Raw genomic sequence first — 15,793 nt, 5'->3', positions numbered from 1 at the left:
TGCCAGAAAAAATCAAGAAAATCATACGTCAGTGCGTGTGGCGCACAGAATAGTGGCCCCAGAGATGTCCGAGTCCACGTCCCCGGAACCCGCGACGACGTCACCTTACGTGGCAAAAGGGACTCTGCAGATGTGACTGAATTACAGCTCTTGAGACAGGTAGATAGTCCTGGATTATCTGGGTGGATCCCACATGATGACAAGGGTCCATTTAAGGGAAAGAGGGAGGCAGGAGAGTCAGAGAAGGGGATATGATGATGGAAGCAGAGGCTGAGCGATGGGATCTCTGAGTTTGCAGATGGGAGAAGTCTGGGCCCCTGGACAGAGGCAGAGACCGTCCTTGGCTCACAGGTTAGAACTGGGGACGGCAGGCCTGAGGCAATAGAAGGTCCACGCTGAACCTTGCAGGGAGGGAGATGAAGCTGCGAAAAGAGGTTGAGACAACAGGGTGGCGCCTTGTTTCATAGTCTTTTAAGACATACACCCAAGGCCATTTCTCAGCCTAACGAAGCCTGAGCTCAGAATCAGATCAACATGTTTCTGAAGAGGGTCCCCGACCCGGGCGTGCCCCGGTCCCGGCTCCAGATGAGGCCCACTTCTGAGAGGTGTTTTCCTTCCCTCGATTATGTCGGCTCCTTCTTGGGAAAAGAGCAGTCTCTTGGGACGAACGGAAGCTGGTTCATCTGGACGAGTGAAGTGCAGACAACTCCCGATGAGCTGAGCGTGGCATCTCTACTCTGAAGGATTCCTGTAGAAAATATCGGGTCTTCCTCATGCGCTTGGCCACAGAGGTGGCAATGGGGCCCTCCTGGGCTGCCCCTCAGCCCCTGGAAGCACATTAGCCTCTGGTCCAAGCTGTACTGGCTTAGCCCGAGCTGTGGCCATGTAATGTCCTTTGGTTCATCTAGTGGAGTCAGTTATCTGAGCTTCTGTCCCCTTCCTTCAGCCCATCTGTCCATCCATCCATCCGTCATTCAACAAACCTTTATGAAGGTCCAACCCTGGGCTCAAATCCAGGGGGTTCTCTGAGGGAACGCAGAATGAGTACATAATAGAGTCCCCAGAAGCTTACAGCCCATCAGACAAAGCTGGTCCATCTGTAGTCTACAAGCAACGATCGTAGCAATAACCAAGCTGGACAAATTGCTACGACATCAGTCAGCTCAGGCTGCCGTGACAGAACGCCACAGACGGGGTGACTTAAGGAACAAAATGTGTTTTCTCACAGCTCTGGAGGATGGAAGCCCTAGATCATGGTGCCAGCTCGGCTGGGCTCTGGTAAGCGCCCTCTTCTGGGCATTTTTTGCCTTCTCGCTAAGTCCTCCTGTGGCAGAGGAGAAGAAAGAGCAAGTTCTTTGGCGTCTGTCCTTATAATCCGTCACGAGCGCCCCACCCTCGTGACCTCATCAAAACCTAAATACCTCCCAAAGGTCCCACCTCCCAATACCATCAGGTTGGGGTTTGGGCTTCAACGTATGCATTTAAGGGGGACCTAATTCAGTGCACAGCATCTACCGCGGGCTGAGCTGGTGAAGTGCATTATCTCAGATCTAGAGGAAAAGGCGTTTAGAGGTTAACTGGCTGAAAGCCACGCAGCTGGAGGCTGGCAGAGCAGGGCTCCGACCGTGCAGCTGGCTGGCTCCCGCACCGACAGGCCAGTCCCCGGGAAAGGGTAGGGCCTTAGTGGAGGATGCTGGCGTGGCCCAGCTCGGGCCTCCACGGAGCTCTCCCCCCACCTGGGCCCGGCGAGGCCTGGGGAGCAGGGCAGACAGCCTGGCAGTGCCTGCAACCCTTGGGCTGCCAACCTTGAGCTAGACTGACACACAGCCTACTCCAAAAGGAAGAGGGCATCCACCTTTCATGCTTGTGCTGCTGGGCTGAGGGTCAGGACCCCTGCATGTGGCACAAACCTGCCCCGCACCGAGGCCCGGAGCAGCCCGGCTTCTCGGAGGGGCCTGCGGTGCTGCTGTGGCCAAGGCTGAGTGCGCCCGCGGGCCAGGCCCCCTGAGGGCGCTCTCGGAGACCTCGGGGGGCTCCCGGCGCTGGTGAGCTTAGGGTGCCACCCCCACCACACCAGGAAATGTGCTTCTTCCCAGATGGTCAGTCCTGAAACACCGGCATCTACACCTGCTGCTTGGCTGGGGTGCCTGACACACCGTGGGTCCGCATCAGGCCACCCAGCGCCCCCTGAGACCCCGGCCGCCTAGGCCCTGAAGCCGGGCCCGCAGGGGCAGTGCGAGGGGCCTGAGGCCGCGTGTCACATCCCAGCTTCCAGGAGTGCTCTCGGGGGGGCCAGCTGCCTGAAGACACACAGGCACCCTCTGAGCTGAAGCAAGCCATGACAGATGTCGGCAAGTCACCGGGCTGTGATGGGCTGGGGGGATGTAGACAGCGGGGGGGGGGGGCAGTGGGGGGATGCAGACAGGGAGGGGGGGCAGTGGTGAGGAAGGTTCAGAGAGACGCTGTCGGGAGATTATAACTTGGATGAGGGGCTGGCGTGTGATGTGGAGGTTCAGGCCAGTCTGTGGCTGGAGCCCCGAGGTCTCCGGCCTGTGCTTGTTCACGGGGGTCCTGGTTTGTGACGTCCTGTCTCTAGGCCACAGGTTCCTTAATCGGTCACACGGGGTTCAGGACACGCCGCCCCAAGATATGGTACCTGGGCATACTGCACATTTAAACTGAAGGAAGTTGAGAAACGGCAGGTACAGGAAGGCCTCTGTGACCCTCCTCTGAAGCAGGTCTTGAGACACTCACGTGAGAGGTTCTCTCCTTACACCCAGAAGAAAGGAACAAACGTCCCACAAATGCAGAGGAGCATCTGAACGAACAGACCTTGCTTTTCCCCCCCACGAGTTTCCTGCCCTTCGCTCAATCCTTTTGTCCTGTTGTATGTCCCACTCTTTTTTTAAAAAACATTTATTTATTTACTTATTTATTTATGGCTGTGTTGGGTCTTAGTTGCGGTGTGCGGGCTTCTCTCTAGTGTGGTGCACGGGCTCCAGGGCGTGTGGGCTCTAGTTATGGTGCGGGCTTAGCTGCCCCGCGGCATGTGGGATCTTAATTCCCCAAGCAGGGATCAAACCCCCATTGGAAGGCGGATTCTTTACCGCTGGACCACCAGGGAAGTCCCTGCACCCACTCTTCATCACACACAGCACACATTAAAACGCTCAGGTTTAAATTGTGAACAGCGTTTCTCTCTGGATGAGGAAAGGGGTATTACAGACAAGGAATACAAAAACAACAAGTATCACTTTTCTTCTCCATATACATGTATGTGGTTGCATTTTTATAATGAACATGTTTTCATTCAGGGAAAAAAAATTAAATTATTACAATAAATACACTACTCAAAAAAAAAAAAGGTTCAAGTTTAACAGTTTCTTTAGGTCGTCGTGTTTTACGAAGACTCCTGTGCCACATAAAACTTACATTAGGGCGTCCCCGGGGGCGCAGGGGTTAAGAACCCGCCTGCCAATGCAGGGGTTCGAGCCCTGGTCCAGGAAGATCCCACACGCCGCAGAGCGGCTGGGCCCATGCGCCACAACTACTGAGCCTGCGCTCTAGAGCCCATGAGCCACAACTACTGAGCCCACGAGCCAAAACAACTGAAGCCCGCGCGCCTAGAGCCCGTGCTCCGCAACAAGAGAAGCCACCGCAATGAGAAGCCCGCGCACCGCAACAAAGAGTAGCCCCCGCTCGCCGCAACTAGAGAAAGCCCGTGCACAGCAACGAAGACCCAACACAGCCAAAAATAAATTAATTAATTTTTAAAAACCCATTAATTTGCATGCTTTTCTCTTGTCAATTTGTCTTTCGTTAGGGTAGAGGACAAGGATGTTTTTCCTCCCCTGCAGTCAGAATAGATCTCGAAAGTTCCTCCCAGCTCCAACCACTGGTTAAGAGTTTGGACTCTGGGTTCTGAAACCTGGCTTCACCATTTACCTGCTGTGTGACCTTGGACAAGTTACTTCACGTCACTGAGCGTCTGGGTCCTTATCTGTAAAATGGGAGTGATAGTTGCGTTCACCTCCTGGACTGGTGTGAAGATGAACTGCAGTGGTGTGTGGAAAGCCTTAGCGGAGTGCCTGGTAGGTAGTAAGCACTCACCGAGGCTGAGCTCTCACTATGATCACCATTGTTATCAACAGTCTGCGACCTCGTGGCTGGACCCCTGGATGTTTCTCCTCACACAGGCAGCCTTTCTGTAAGCTGTGTCAACCAGAGGCCAGATTTTAGAGGCCAAACCCCTGCCCAGCTCAGGGGTTTCTTCCTGGCCATGCATCAGCTTCTTGGACACATCCCAAAAGAGGCCCCTGGGGACTTGAGAAAGGAGATGCAGAAGCCCGGGAGGCACGTAGGGGCTCCAGCCTGGAGTGCCGGCCCTGAGGTGAAGCGGGCATGGGTAGGCGGTCCCCAAACCCCACGTGTCCTCTGGGCCACACGCCCCTTAGCCTCTTAATAGTCACCTGTCAATCGACCTACTTCTGCTCTTCCTACTTAAGTATACTTATTTTGTAAAGGACAATGTAACTGGAAAATCTTTATTACCTGCCATTAATAGAAGGTAAAAAGTAAAGGGTACCGTGGCAACAGCCGGCCCCGGCTGCCTGCCCCTCGCCCCTCCCAGCTCAGGTCCCCCGAGGAGAGCGTCTGCAGTCACATCAGCGCCGGCTGTCCTCGCCCCCCCAACCCCCCCCACCCCACCCCCACAGCGCGCTTCTGGCTCCAGGAGCGAAGACGGCCCTGAAACCCGAGGAGCAGCCGTCCTCGGCGAGGCGCCGGGATGGGCATTAATAGAAGCTTCCGCAGGCCGCTGACACGTCTGGCCAGCTGCTCAGCCCGGCCAGCGCCCCTCCGCCCACGGCCGGCCCCCTCCGGCCCCGCCGGGCACACTGAACAGCTGCCGCCGCCCCGGCGCGACCGCCACCTGCCCGGGAGGACGCGGCCGCCGCGCCTGCCCCAGCGCCCGCCGCTCCGTGGCCGCCATGTCCCAGACCAAGGCCCTGAAGGTCCGCCTGACCCTCCTCTGCGTCCTGGCGGGGGTCGTGCTGGCGCTGGTGGCCGTGGTGACCGACCACTGGGCCGTGCTGAGCCCCCACGTGGAGCACCGCAACGCCAGCTGCCAGGCGGCACACTTCGGCCTCTGGCGGATTTGCACCAAGCGCATCGTCCCGGGCGACGGCAGGGACAGGAGCTGCGGACCCATCACCCTGCCTGGGGGTAACGTACCCTCCCCAGCCCCCCTCCCGCCCGTCCCGGTCCCTCCGGGGAAGGCCGCCCGCCCGTGGGCCCGGGGGCGCGAGCTGGGCGGTATGCGGTTCAGCCGGTGGCCCGCGCCGGCCTGGCATTGAGGGCGTCCAGCTGCAGGTAGTTGCGTCCGGCTGGGGCTCGGGGCTCGGCGCCCAGGGCGGAGGTCTGGATGGGCGGACAGAGGCTCAGGAAAGAAGCCAGACTAGGGCCCCGGTTGCGCCCGGCCCCACCCTCTCCCTGCAAACACAGGCCTCTGTCCTCAGGTGAAAGGGACCCCCGGCGCGGGGGGTGGGGTGGGGTGGGGGGCAGGGCAGTTCATTCTCCAGCCTCCAGGCTGCAGTGTAGACAGGATCGGCCACAGAGCTTACAGGGCCCTGTGCAAAATGAAAGTGCATGACTCCTTGTCATGATTATTAAGAATTTCAAGACGGCAAGAGCAGAGCATGAAACCAAGTGGGAGTCCCTCCTGGGCACGGGCCGTGAGCAACGGCACAGCTCGCATGTTTGTGAGGCAGGACCCGGCTGTGGACCAGCCACCTGCCTTTTTGCCAGAACTGCGGGTCCTTCTGCGCACCTCCCTGGCCTAGGACCCCTTCGGAATTAGAAAGTGTTTCCTTCCACTGTGATTTAAATGCCGTCCTCGGTTTCCTACCACGTGAGTGACGCACACGTTGAAGGGGAGCTCTTTTGCCAGAACACCTGGCGTGAGGGCGACTAGTCTGTTCTGCAGACGTGGAGCCCTCCCCGTCATAGCAAATAGAGCGGGTGCTGAGGAAAGAGGCTTGCGCAGGGAATCAGAGGCCACGACCCCAAAGGACTGGGGGCTTGACAAAGCCCATCACAGCCTCTGCTTCTTCCCATAAAATACGAATCTTGGGCTCAGCAACATAAAGTCCCTTCCGATGCTTGCAGCTGTCACTCCAAGGTGACAGTGGACCAGGGTGAGTGCAGCATCCCACCTGGTTTTCAGAATTATTCCCCTGTTATCAGACGGGCTGTTCCTGGAGCCCTTACCTTCAAGAAAGTCACTGCTAAGCCCCCGAAGATCTTGCGGTCCCTGTGGGGAGGAAGGCGCCCAAACCCCTTTCCGCCACTTGGCTCCTTGCTCTTCATTCCCCTCCTGCCGGCCCCAGGAAAGCCCTGCCCTGCTTGCTTCTACCCAGAAGACTCACGTACACCCAGCCCTCTTGGAAGCACCAAGTCCCAGGCCTGAGGGCTTTAACAGGCACGGACATGTGCTTGAAGGGTATCACATAGCCCAGATGCCCACGCCCCTCAGCCGCTGCGGAGCACACCCATAAACAGGTGCCTCACTCATCCAGCCAAGCCCGCTGTGCAGGGCAGGGCAGGGCAGAGTCCCCAGGGACCGTGCATGGGACCCGCTGTGCAGGGCAGGGCAGGGCAGAGTCTCCAGGGACCGTGCATGGGAACGCACTGAGTCCCCAGGGACCGTGCATGGGAACGCACTGGCAAGGTCCTCGGCGCCAGCCTTTTAAAGCCTGGTGAGTTTACAGAGCAGAAGAAGACAGAGGTGAGGCGAGTCTATACAAGGAGAGACAGGCAGGAGGGAGGCGAGTGGACCAGCCACAGGGGACGAGCCAGCATGGTTTGGCCTTGAGCCTGAGCAGGGTCTGTCTCCAGGCTGTCTTATCCTGGTCCGGACAGAATCATACCTTCCATACTTGTGAGCACTGCCTTACCCCCAACAAGCTTCCGAAGTGTATTCCTGCCTTCTTTCCTCCTTTCTCTGCAAGTGGACATCTTTTTCCTTCCCCACCCATCCTTCTGTGTTCTGTTGGATCACTCTTTTCCAGAGGGAGAAACAGAGTTCATTTGTGTTCTCTCATTTATTAACAACAACATCAACAACTGCAAACACAAACATAGCACTATCTACCAAACATTGTTTGGTTTTTTCCCTAAATACTTATTTTATTTATTTATTTTCATCAGCGTTGGGTCTTAGTTGCAGCACATGGGATCTTCGTTGTGGCAAGCAGGCTCTCTAGTGGCGTGCAGGCTCCAGAGCGTGTGGGCTCTGTAGTTTGTGGCACATGGGCTCTCCACTTGAGGCGTGAGGGCTCAGTAATTGCAGCACGTGGGCTTAGTTGCCCCACGGCATGTGGGATCTTAGTTCCTTGACCAGGGATCCAACCTGTGTCGTCTGCATTGGAAGGCAGATTCTCAACCACTGGACCACCAGGGAAGTCCCCCAAACATTGTTTTTTTAAGTGCCTTACATATATTAACTTTGGATGACATCAGAAAAAATGACAGGGTAAGTACCTCCAAAAATCCTCTTCTCCATAAAAACAATGAGAACATTTGCCAAGATGGTCAGAATCAACTTTTTCAGAACTCTAGAAATTAACCAGTCTTGCAGCAATCCAGCAAGTGCTCATTCAAGAAAAACTGGTGAATCTCAGTGGGAACAATGAGCTTTGTGGTGTCTTAATGTGCACTCTTCCCGTTCTCCCCTCCCGACTCTGTCACAGCCTTGAAAACCAACAGCTGTGTGAGAAAAGAAAGAAAGAAAGAGAGAAAGAGAGAGAGAGAGAAAGGAAGGAGGAAAGGAAGGAAGGAAGGAAGGGAAGGGAGGGAGGGAGGGGGGGAAAGAAAAAAAAGACTAAGGCAGAAATGTAGGCTATTTAGCTGAGTGCTTGGTCCTCTGCTTAGCACAAAACCCCTCAGTAAAGACTGGGAGATGTGTCGGGTACAAGCATTTTAGGAAATCTCTGTGAGCTGACCACCAAACTAATTGAGCAGAGATTTCAGTGGCCGTAGGTGCATACAGACTTCACAAAATTAATTCAGAAATATCATTTAACAAGCAACAGTAACCAACAGCCACAGGAGCAAACCCTGGGGAAGGGTGGACATCTAATTTCCAGCGTTGCTACATTATATTGTTTAAAATGTTGAGTTTTAAATTTTAAATTAAAAAAGTTACAAGGCATGCAAAGAACTAAAACAGCATGGCACTCACATGGGGTGGGGGTCGGGATGGGGGATGCAGCCAATAGATCCTTAAGGAGGCCCAGATATTGGACTTACTAGATAAAGATTTTAAATCAGCTATTTTAGATACAAAGAACTGAAAGAAACCATGTTTAAAGAACTAAAATGAAGATGAGAATGATATCTCATGAAATAGAGAATATCAATAAAGAGATATAAACGATTTTTAAAAGACCCAAGAGAAATTCCGGAGTTTTGAAGTACAACAGCTGAAATGAAAAATTCACTAGAGGGGTTATATAGCAGATAGAAGAAAAAACCCAGTGAACCTTAAGGTAGGTCCATTGAGATTAGCTAGTCTAAGGAACAGACAGGAAAGAAAAATGAAGAGACCTGTGGAACAGTATCAAATGTATTAACATATGCATAATAGCATCTCAGGAAGAGAGAGAGGGAGAGAGATGGGGCGGGGGAGGAGCAGGAAGGTTACGTGGAAAATAATGGCGGAAAGTTTTCCAAATCTGATGAAAAACATTAACCTACAAATTCATGAAGCTTAATGAACTCCAAGCAGGATAAATTCATACCTAGGCACGTCATGATCAAACCACTGAAAGATAAAGTCACAGAATTCTGTAAGCAACAAGAGGAAGCAACTCATCACAGACAAGACATTCTTAGTAAGATTAAACAGCTTAATTTTCCTAGAAACCATGGAGGCCAGAGGGCAGTGGGATGACAGATGATGACAGATAGACAGATAGACAGTTAGACAGTAATCAGAATCATCAGATCCTCACAAAATCCTTGACAAGGTCCATACTATTATCATCAGCCAATCTTACAGATAAAGAAAACAAGGGACGAGGAAGTTGAGTAACTTGGCCGAGGTCACACAGTTACCATGGCGGAGCAGCCAGGACCCACACGCCTAACATTCACCTTAGTTGCTACATGACACTACTTATTACAACCACCCGGTGAGGAGACTTGGATTCTGCAGACGGTCCTCATTCCACGTGTGAGAAAACTGAGGCTCAGAGGCGTCTCTCCGAGGCTCAGGTCTCCAATCCAGAGTTTCTTTGCTCTGCGGGCCCTCCCCACACCCTCCACCGCAGGCACAAACACCCTTCCCAGGAGCTGCTGACCCGAGCAGACACATCAGGACCAGCTTTGACACGACGTGATTTAGCGGAAGCGGCATCGAGCGCTGGTGAAGCAGAGGAAGCTTTTCAAGGTCGCGCTCAGCGCAGAGAGCTGGAGGCTCTGAGGACACAAACGGTCCAATTTGGGTTTTCCACCGACCGCGAGTCTTCGAAGGACTGCCACGCACAGCATCCGTATCTGAGGTCAGTTCCAGCGTCTCCAGAGTGAGAGCAGGGGCTTCCCAGTTGTCAGAAGAGCTGCCTGTCTGCAAGCCCAGTGAGTCCTCAGAAGGGTCATCCCTCGCCCTTGGTCTGGGTGGAATGTTCTTTCTTTTCCGACTCTGCCTCTTGAGCACAAGGCAGCAGCAGTGCCCAGTTTCTCTAGTGGCCCATCTTCTCTCCTAGTACGTGGGGCCGGACTGGAGCCCAAATGAAAGAACACGACACTCCTGTGACCCCAAGAATCTCGGAGGCTCCCTTTCCCATCCGCAGGAGCCCATGCTGGAGACTGGCCATAACTAGACTTCTCCCCCATACAACAGCAATGCTCTGAGGCCCTGGGGTCAGGTCTTGAGGATTTCTCCAACCCCTTTCAATCAGAGGGACGGGGGAACACAGAGCACAGAGAAACCACTATCGGGAGCATCAAGAACTTCTTTTACAAAAAGGGTGAAGACAACCCTGGCACTGATGCAAGTAACAAGTGGGTGAAACGTTTCTTCCGACCCCCAGAGCCCTCATTCCCTTGGTTTTGTGCAAATCAGCGAGGTGGTTTTTTTAATGTATCAAAATCTGCATCAACCAGCATTGGGTTGATACATTCTCAGTGATACCCAGAGGCATCCCCTAATCATACAAGCTGTGCCAACTATCAGAGAAAGATCTATATTAACTCCGGTTCGGCTTGGAGCTAAATGTGCCTTCTGTTCTAGTTCTCTGAGATTGGCAGATACGGTTCTGCATAGTCAGTCCCTCCCTTAATCAGAATCTTTGGTGAGCAGAATAGTCCAACCCCAATAACTGATTTATGACATTTTTTTAAGGAATAATCCACTTAAAGATTTTAGATCACTGAGTCTTATGACTGTCCATGGTAGACATTACTGAAACACAGAAAAGAAGAAATACAAATATTAAAATCACTGTGAGCCATTTGCAGACGCAAGGAGGCTGGAGGAGCCTCGGTGCTCAATTCTGGTCCCAGGTCACCACCCCAGTGTTGGTATCTCCGCCAACCTGGTCCAAAGCACTTGCTCCTTCTGCCCAGTGAAGGGGCTGGAGCCCACGAGGCACAGCTTCAGGGGCTGAGCAGGTGGGATGTAGACCGGGCGCAGGGGGCAGAGGGACGTCAGAGAGGCAGAGGCGAGAAGGCTCACAGTCTGCACGCGGTCCCTCCCTCCCGCCCGCTACCCATGCAGGCCCATCTCAAACGTCCTTCCTTTTCAAGTTGCCCTTGATGCGGTTCACCCAGACAGCACCCAGGCTAAGGGGCGGGGGCAGGGACTGCCCATCCCAACAGGACCCTGGGCAGTTCTTGAGTGACACTGGCAGGTGCCCGAGCTGATTTATCCCGAACGGGACCGCAAAGGGGCTGTGGTCTCCAACGGGCAGCCACGGGGCCGTGCAGCGGACGCTTCTCCTGGTTCAGAGGCCGCTGGCCTTCCTCGTGTGCTAAGTCCAAGAGAGCAGACGGGGTTGGCTCGCCCATCCTCAAGCCCGAGGACCAGCCACATGAAAGAGAAGCTGAGGCTTCCAGGTGCCCCGCATGGGTGCCCCCCAGCGCCCCCAGAGAGCATTGGAGAGAGGAGGGGAGGGAGGGAAGACTGAACCTGGGCCCACGTCCCCACCCCCGAGTCTGCAGGGTGGCTTCCCCAGGAGCCCGGCGTTTGTCTGGCAGGGGGCCGACACCCCGAGCACTACCTGTGCAAGAGAAGCCTCGGCCACGCGGACCTGCCGGACAGCTGGGCCTTGGCCGGGCTTCCGATGGGCCTCTATCTCCGGGCCTTGCGCGCTGAATGGACGCTTTTAACTCGGCTTGTGCGTCGTCAGGGAGGGAACTGACCGTGAAACACACTTGAATTCAGTCAGTTCTTTTCAGAGGGTTTTCAGTGACGACCGAGATTGGCTCTTAAAGAAGGAAACAGAAGTTTTCCTCCGTCCAGAGGGAGACATGAGCCATTTTGAAGCAGGGATTCAAGAGAATCTATAGCTACTAATCTAACACATATGAGAGGGTTCCATCATGCTCTAAAGTAACAGCAGAAGCTGCGAGAGAGAAAAGCACAGCATCTCCTGAGTCACCAGCGGCAGTCACACACCCCAGGCAACTCGGCTCAAAAGGAAAGGGATTTAAATATAGACGCTCAGAGAAAAGGCTGTTTACCTCATGGAACATTTACTGCTGCTAAACCAGGCTCCATCTCCCGGGGTCACTTCCTGGACTTAGGGGAGCAGAAGTAACCCTGACATTGGGGGAGGGGAAATGGAGGCCACAGGCTTCAGTGGAACAAGGTTATACAGGTCAGGCAGACGGAAGCCTGGACCCCAATGAAAGCTATGACTTCGCAAACCTCAAGTTTGTTTCCAAAAGAAACTAGGCATCAAACACCTGGTGATCATTTGAATGTAGGTAAAGAAATGGATGCACAAACTAGATGCCATATAAACTAGGAGCAGAGATGTTTTTCTATTGAGGTTCAAGGATCCGCAGGAAAAAGAATTCAGTGAAGGGCCTCACAGAAATAAAAAGCAACCTAATTTAGTTTTTTTTTTTAAGAAACAAAATAGTATAAAATAATCCATTCATCTACTTCCTAAATCAAGAGTATAGAATATTAAACTGTATTCAATAAGCAATAAGACTATCCTTTGATTTTACAGTATATCTAGTTGTAAGAGAGATTAAAGGAGAAGAATGGAAGAGAAATTATATTGAAAATCGGTGTGAATTTCTTTGTTCTGAGTTCTTCCTCTGCCCCCTATCCAATCCATATTTTTGGTCCTACTGCCAGCACAGATCGTCTGTGGCTTTTCTGACACTAATCGGGTGGGGAAGCAGCTCACCTGGGGAGGTCTCATCTGGGCTGTTTCTATGGCCACAGGCATTGAGGGCCCAGTGAAATGAGCTTTTGATCACGTTTGGCCCTCGGTTAGAGGTTCTCTGCCCTTCACCCAAGTCCATATAGAGGGCCCACTCAGAAAAGCCCTTTGAAGGGCATTTCAAGGGGCCGGGAGCCAGGCTTCTAAACCTGGCTGAACACCAGAATCTCCTGGAAAGTTCTTGAAAAACACTTTGCTTCCCAGGTCACACCCAGTGCCTCAGGGTGGGCCTGGATGCAGATAAGAAACCCAGCCCTAGACTGGATGTGAACCACTGCTGACTCACCACTACTGACATTTGGGGGCCTGTAATTCTGTGCTGTAGGGGGCTGTCCTGTACATGGTAGGACGCTCAGCACATCCCGGGCCTCTACCCACTGGATGCCGGTAGCAGCCCTGCCCAGTTGTGACATAAAAGTGTCTCCAGACACTGCCCAGTGTCCTCTGGGGGCAGAATCAGCCCTGGCTGAGAACCACTGTTTGGCCCTTGCTTGGCCATGGGTCCTGTACCCCCTAACAGATGACTTGATCTCTGGGCCTCAGTTTCCCTGTCTGCCTAATGGGCTCAGTACCCCAGTGCTCTCTGCCCCCGGACTCAGTTAGCCTCAGCTCCCTGATGATCTCCCAGCCTCTTATGCAACCCTCTTTCCTACCAACGTTTTGGTCTAAGGGTTAGTGAAAGATGTGTGTTTCAGCCCAGAGTCAGGGTTTGGGGGGCAGAATCCCCCTGGGGGCTGCACCCGCCCTCTCTGGGCTGAGCTCCTGCCCCGGCTGCAGCCCTTTCTCTCAACTCATAGGCCGTCTCCCTCCTTTGCAGAGAAAAACTGTTCCTACTTCAGGCATTTTAACCCAGGCGAGAGCTCGGAGATCTTCGAAGTTACCACTCAGAAAGGTGAGCCCGTGTGGAGAGCAAGGAGGGGAGGAAACGTGGCTCCCGTCGCGCTGCTGAACCGGAAAGTCACGGGTGCAAAGGCCCCGACTTCGGATCTTGATGGCGAGCAGCCCCTCCCGATGCATCTGAGCGGCAGCCTGGCCACCCTCTGCGCCCCCGAGACAGCGTCACCCACCTCCAGGCGCCCTGAGCATCCCTGCATCAGGGCTCGGGCGAGTTTGTAAAAGAGACTTGCCTGGTAGCTCCCAGAGGGCAGGAGTCCATTTCCCCACAGAGCCCGAGGGACGCCACTGTCACAGGAGCTCTGACAATGGAACAAGGATGCCAGATCCCTGTGATGGTCTGCAGGGCTGGCAGCTCAGAGTGTGCGGGGAGTCTGTCTGAGTCCCTCCCTCGCCTATAAGTCACTCCCCGAGAAGCAGAGGGTGGGGACTGGGGCAGATGCGTGAGAGCCCCTGAGGCACACGTGCCCTGGTGGGAACCACCGAGCTCGGAGGCACCCCCTGGACTGAGCAGAGACCCGCATGTGCTTGTGTACAGAAGACTGCACATGGCATGGGTATGCACACACACGCACACATGCACACACACGCATGCACACGCATGCACACGCATGCACACATATGCACAGGTGCACACACTCTGACACACACACGCAGATCCTCTTGGGCACCGAGCTCTGTAACAAGCCACACTCCGTCATCCGTCCAGAGGCTGCTTGCCAGTCCCAGGACAGACCACGCCAGCCTGGGTGCCACCTTCTGCCCTGACACTCAGAGGAAGGTTTCTGCTCCAGAAAGGTCTCCAGCCGCAGATCTCACGCTTCCTTCCGAGGCCTCTGCCCCTGGAGGGAGGAACTTCAGTTTGGTGTCTGACCTGCGAGAAGGAATTAGGTCGTGTGCACATCCTGGTCCCACCCCTTAGCCACTGTGCGCCTCTGAAGGAGTGATTTAATCTCTCGGATCTCAGTTTCCTCACCTGGGAAAAGGGAATAGTAGAATGTGGTACTCACTTACCTGGCTGCAGGCACAGCCAGTGGTGACGAAAGGTGCAGGGGATGAGGCCCCTCTGAGGTCCCAGCATCCCTGCCCCCTTGTGTGCCACAGAGTATAGCATCTCGGCCGCGGCCATCGCCGTCTTCAGCCTGGGCTTCACCATCGCGGGAACCATCTGCGTGCTCCTGTCCTTCGGGAAGAAGCGCGACTACCTGCTGAGGCCAGCGTCCATGTTCTTCGCCTTTGCGGGTAGGACGGGGGCTCCTGTCCGGGTGCCGGGTCTGGGGGGATGCTTCGACCCCGTTCTCATGCCTACCTGGGGCCTGGGTGTGGACAGATTCCCAGGCTCCACCCAGGGGCAAGCTTGCCCAGGGCTTCCGCCAGGGCCGGTGGGCCAGGAGGGGGCAGATCTCGGCAATCTGTCCATTTCTTACCAAGACAATCCTCAAGGCGGGGAGGATGCTAATTACTAACAAAAATTTAAATTAACTTTAAAATAGTGCTAAGGAAAGAAGGAACGAAAGGGCGCACTTCTGCAGCTTCCCGATCGGGACCTCGGTCTCGGGGCCGTTTCATGCCCCCGCCTCTCCCCCGGCGGGGTCTCCACCTTGAAGCCCACGTGGAAGCCCCAGCTGACGCGGGGCGGGGGGCGCCCAGGGCCCTGAGTCCAGCTCTGCCCCCAGGTCTCTGCATCTTCGTCTCGGTGGAGGTCACACGGCAGTCGGTGAAGCGCATGGTCGACAGCGAGGACACCGTCTGGATCAAGTACTATTACTCCTGGTCCTTCGCCTGCGCCTGCGCGGCCTTCGGCCTCCTCTTCCTCGGCGGCCTGGCTCTCCTGCTCTTCTCCCTGCCGCGGATGCCCCAGAACCCCTGGGAGTCCTGCATGGACGCCGACCCCGAGCACTAGCCCTCCTGGGCCCCTGTCCCCAAGGAAGCCGAGCCCAGCCCAGAACGTTTGAGAAGGAGGCGGGAGCGTTACTTCTCCCCGTTCCCACCTGCCCCTTCCCCCGCAGCACAGCTGCTCGCCCTGTCTGAGCACTTCTCTGGGTGGTGAAGCCCGCAAGTGGCGGTGGCCCAGACCTGCCCCGTGCAGGTGGAAGGCAGGTGCACAGGCGCCTGGAGAGGCCCGACCTCCCGCTGGAGTGCCCGGCTGTCCTCGATAAGCCCACCGACTGTCCTCTGTGGGCCGTCTACCTGTTCTGGGCGTCCAGCTGTGCGAATGGCCAGACCCTCTTTCCTTCCTGGTGACCCGAACAGCCCCTCCTTGGCTTCTGGGAGACCCAACAAGCAGTTTTTAACTGGTTAGACTCTGTGGCTTGAAATAAAACCTCTTCAAAATCTTGCTTTTTCCTTGGCCTTGCGAAGAAATTGTTGGGTTCCTGACCACAGCCCAGGGGCCCCTTGACCCAGCAGGGGAAGTGAAGGCATAGCCCCCGGGGATGTTGAGG

At 54.9% G+C, this 15,793-nt stretch overlaps 1 protein-coding gene across 1 annotated transcript; it reads left to right on the top strand.

Moving 5' to 3' along the window:
- The first annotated feature begins 4,988 nt into the window (after nt 1-4,988).
- CACNG1 (calcium voltage-gated channel auxiliary subunit gamma 1) lies at nt 4,989-15,252 on the top strand. Its single transcript, XM_059997630.1, has 4 exons — nt 4,989-5,223; nt 13,273-13,347; nt 14,454-14,591; nt 15,026-15,252. The coding sequence occupies exons 1-4, from the start codon at nt 4,989-4,991 to the stop codon at nt 15,250-15,252; spliced, it is 675 nt and encodes a 224-aa protein (XP_059853613.1).
- Nucleotides 15,253-15,793: the final 541 nt, after the last annotated feature.

This window comes from Delphinus delphis, chromosome 19 (genome assembly GCF_949987515.2).
Source record: "Delphinus delphis chromosome 19, mDelDel1.2, whole genome shotgun sequence".
Classification (NCBI taxonomy): domain Eukaryota; kingdom Metazoa; phylum Chordata; class Mammalia; order Artiodactyla; family Delphinidae; genus Delphinus; species Delphinus delphis.
This window is presented reverse-complemented; position numbering and strand designations above follow the sequence as displayed.